The sequence below is a fragment of the Cornus florida genome, unplaced genomic scaffold (genome assembly GCF_030987335.1).
Source record: "Cornus florida cultivar Cherokee Brave unplaced genomic scaffold, ASM3098733v1 CherokeeBrave_3.0.0_Hap2_Chr01, whole genome shotgun sequence".
Lineage (NCBI taxonomy): Eukaryota > Viridiplantae > Streptophyta > Magnoliopsida > Cornales > Cornaceae > Cornus > Cornus florida.
In genome coordinates this window covers 20,046,224-20,049,765 of record NW_026775571.1, presented here as the reverse complement: position 1 = coordinate 20,049,765, position 3,542 = coordinate 20,046,224, and the positions used below count along the sequence as shown (strand labels likewise).

At 32.4% G+C, this 3,542-nt stretch overlaps 1 protein-coding gene across 1 annotated transcript; it reads left to right on the top strand.

Annotated features, from left to right (window-relative positions):
* Window positions 1-2,599: 2,599 nt before the first annotated feature.
* Window positions 2,600-3,151, top strand: LOC132269798 (zinc finger protein JAGGED-like). Its single transcript, XM_059771042.1, has one exon. The coding sequence runs from the start codon at window positions 2,600-2,602 to the stop codon at window positions 3,149-3,151; it is 552 nt and encodes a 183-aa protein (XP_059627025.1).
* Window positions 3,152-3,542: the final 391 nt, after the last annotated feature.

Below are 3,542 nucleotides of genomic sequence, written 5' to 3'. Positions count from 1 at the left end.
CTCACACATACCATGGCAGACAAATACAGTAAACAAAGTGAAAAATATATATATTATATAACTAATCCATTTGTTATACAAAACAAAAGTTTTACAATTAACAGAACCAAAAAAAACGAAAAGAAAGGGGAGTTATATAACTATCCCATTATGTTATACTCCTTTCGGTTCATAAAAAGTGTCACTTTTAGGGAACCATGACTCTCACAATTGAATTGTCACGGTAATATGAGAAAACATAAGTTTGAGTTAAGGAAAAATATTATACAAGTAATATGGGAAATGCCACCAAATGACCTCTAACTTAATTTTATAACTTCCCGATATTTAAAAAAAAAGGAGGGAAAGAGTTCGACTCCAGACCTAAACAAAAGCAAAAGCGTGTCGAGTTAGTAGACATTTTTTTGGTAGAAGGTAATGATGCATATGCGACCCATGGAATGTAAGAAACTCACACAACACTCACACACCTTCTCACGTTGTTCCTTTAGAGAATCGAACCCTTACCATCCACATTAGAAGATAGAGAAGATACCACATGGCTACAAGGCCCTAGTGAAGACAAATATAATAAAAAAAAAAGGGGGAAACAGTGTTACATCACTAATCCATTTGTTATTATACAAAATACTTGTTTGATTTGTAAATTTAGAGATAGTTTTCAATTTTTAGAGAATTGAAAATAGAAAATTGTATAAAGATTCTTCTTGATTCAGTTTTCTAAAAATTATTTTTAAAAAACTCAGTTATAAAAATGCATGTTTTCAAAGAATTATCTTTTATATTTTTATAAAAATTGTTTCTATTTTTTGAGTTCTTCGAGAACTGTTTTCAGAACTATAAACCCAACAAACCTTTAGATGTCAAATTGATTAGCGGGTGAGTTAATTAGGCAAGGTTGGGAAATTGTACTGTGTGCATATATACAATTAATGTGCCCTGTATATTTTATTTTTCTTTTTTTGGGTAGGTTACATTGTGACTTTTCTGTAAGGCCATGTTTGTTTTCTTTTCCTTCTCATTGGGATGTTGATCTGGCAGATAACTTTAACAAACAAATGTATCTCTATTGAAATTTTGGATGTCATTTTCAATACAGTTACAAATATTAATAAAGAGACATAAAAATCAAGAATGTGGTTTATACATTCACTGACACATTCCAAATAAGGATTAATTTAACACGCAAAATTTTCTCATATGAAAATAAAATATTGATCTGAAAAAGCTCCATCTATACGTTTTTCTTTTACTGGTACACTTGGCTTTTAGGCTTTACCATGACCCTATCGCATAAAAATACAAACTAAACAGCAGTAAAAAGCATGACTCTCCTGATAAAGCCAAAAGCTATATATATATGTGTGTGTGTGTACACTTGCTTTTTGATGTCAGTGTTGCACTATATGTGTATGAATTATCAAAATCAATTCTGTATATATAAACGTCATTGTTTAGTGCAATAGTATAAACTCAGCATAAACATGTATACGTGGGCAAGTTAGGGATGAGTATCAAATATAAACATGTATTTTAATAATCGTTTGAAATTTTATGATGAGATTAATTAACTAAACATTTGTAAAATATTTGCTTGTTAGAAGGGTATAAAAACGTGTTTGGTTTCAGTGACGGATAGAGCGAATGGTATTAGAAGGGCAGCCCTTGAACAATAATAATATATAGTAGGGTATTATTAGAAATTGAATGGGGTATTTTTAAAAGTTTTACAAAAACATAGGGACATTCTTAAGATATTCATGAAATTAATAGATAATTTTGCAAATAAAAAAATTTTCAGTGGCGCAGCTACTCCCACTAAGCCCTTAATGGTCCCTGCCTGTTTGATTTGTTATTCACAAGACATTCTCTTATCAACTAAACAGATTTTTGTAAAACACTCTAATTGTCAATTCTTCAAAAGTAAAAAGAATTTTTTTAAAAAAAAAAATAACTAAAGCAAACAAAAAATTCATAATATTTTGTTCTGAGACAACTATATTTATAGTTTATGAAAATAGTTTACCGCCTAACAAACCAAGTATACCCTAATACAATAACACGATCGTGCATACAAATTCAAACAAAAATCAGTAAAAAATTTACTTTGCTGTCTGACAACCAAATAGAACCTAATAGTATAATGCAATCATGCGTACAAATTCAAGCTATATGTCCAGACACTTTGAGGCTATTTGGTTTAATTTTCTATAAACAATTTTTCTCTTTTAGAAAATTAAAAATTTAAAAATTGTACATGAATTTGTTTAATTACAGTTTATTAAAGATTATTTTCTAAACATTCTATTAAGAAAACATGTTTTTCCAGAATTGTTTTTATAATTTTTTAGAAATAATTTTCTATTTTTTCCTTGAGTTTTTGATATATATATATATATATATATATATATATATATATATATATAGAAAATTGAACCAAACAAGTCATTTCTTCCTGAAACACTTTACAAAAACCCGACAAAATTACAGTGCAATGCACTTATATATATATATATATATATATATAGATATATATATAGACACACACGCATGGATTCTAAGGTTTAGCCTTCAACATTTTTTTTGTATCGTATCCAAAATGACAGAGAGATCAAGTCAGAGTGAGTTTGATCACAACCCTTCCTCCCCAGTGAGGCTATTCGGTTTTCCGGTGACGGGCTGTGGCAAATCCCCGGTGACAGTACAACCCGATTGCGGGATCAGAAGATTTGAGTGCCAGTATTGTCACCGAGAGTTCGCCAATTCTCAAGCACTAGGTGGCCATCAGAACGCGCACAAGAAAGAACGGCAGCGAGCAAAGCGGGCCCACTTCCAAACCGATCACCACCGTCGTTTTGCAGTGACTGTCCCACTTGTCAGTGCCCATGCAGGTCGATCAGGACCGCTAATTTGCTCAGGTGGGTCCACAAGTGGTGGTTCGTATGCCGCACGCTTCCGGTCTCCGTCTGACTACCGTGTACATCCACATCCACCGCAGGTATTATCATCACCACCTCTCAGATTTCCTGATCGGTTCTACGCGGGACGGCCACACCAGATTGTTACTGCGGGCCCACAGTGTGTGGAGGCCCAAATATCACCGTTGATTGGAGAAGCAGAGAATGAGGTGGACGTTGATCTCCATCTGTGATTTGCACCGTCCTCAGTCTTACCATGAGTAGCAATGCATGAGATCACGTGGAGGGAAATGAACTATATATGCATTTGTTTCATTATCTTTGTCCTTTCTTGTAGTATTGGAATGTCATATTTTTCTGCTACCATTTAAGATTTTAATAATGTTTTCTGATTTATCTCCATGTGACAATTTTGGTTAATTCTCAGTTTCAGTTTGTTTTTTGTTTTATTTTTATTATATATATATATATATAGATATATATATATATATATATTCGCACACGTATTTTTACTAAGCTTGAACTCTTGACCTCTCTTTAAGAAGTAAGAACCTGTTAGCATGTTGGTAAAATGTAAATATTATATATTATTTGGTGCGACGGAAACTACCTAACAATGAAGTG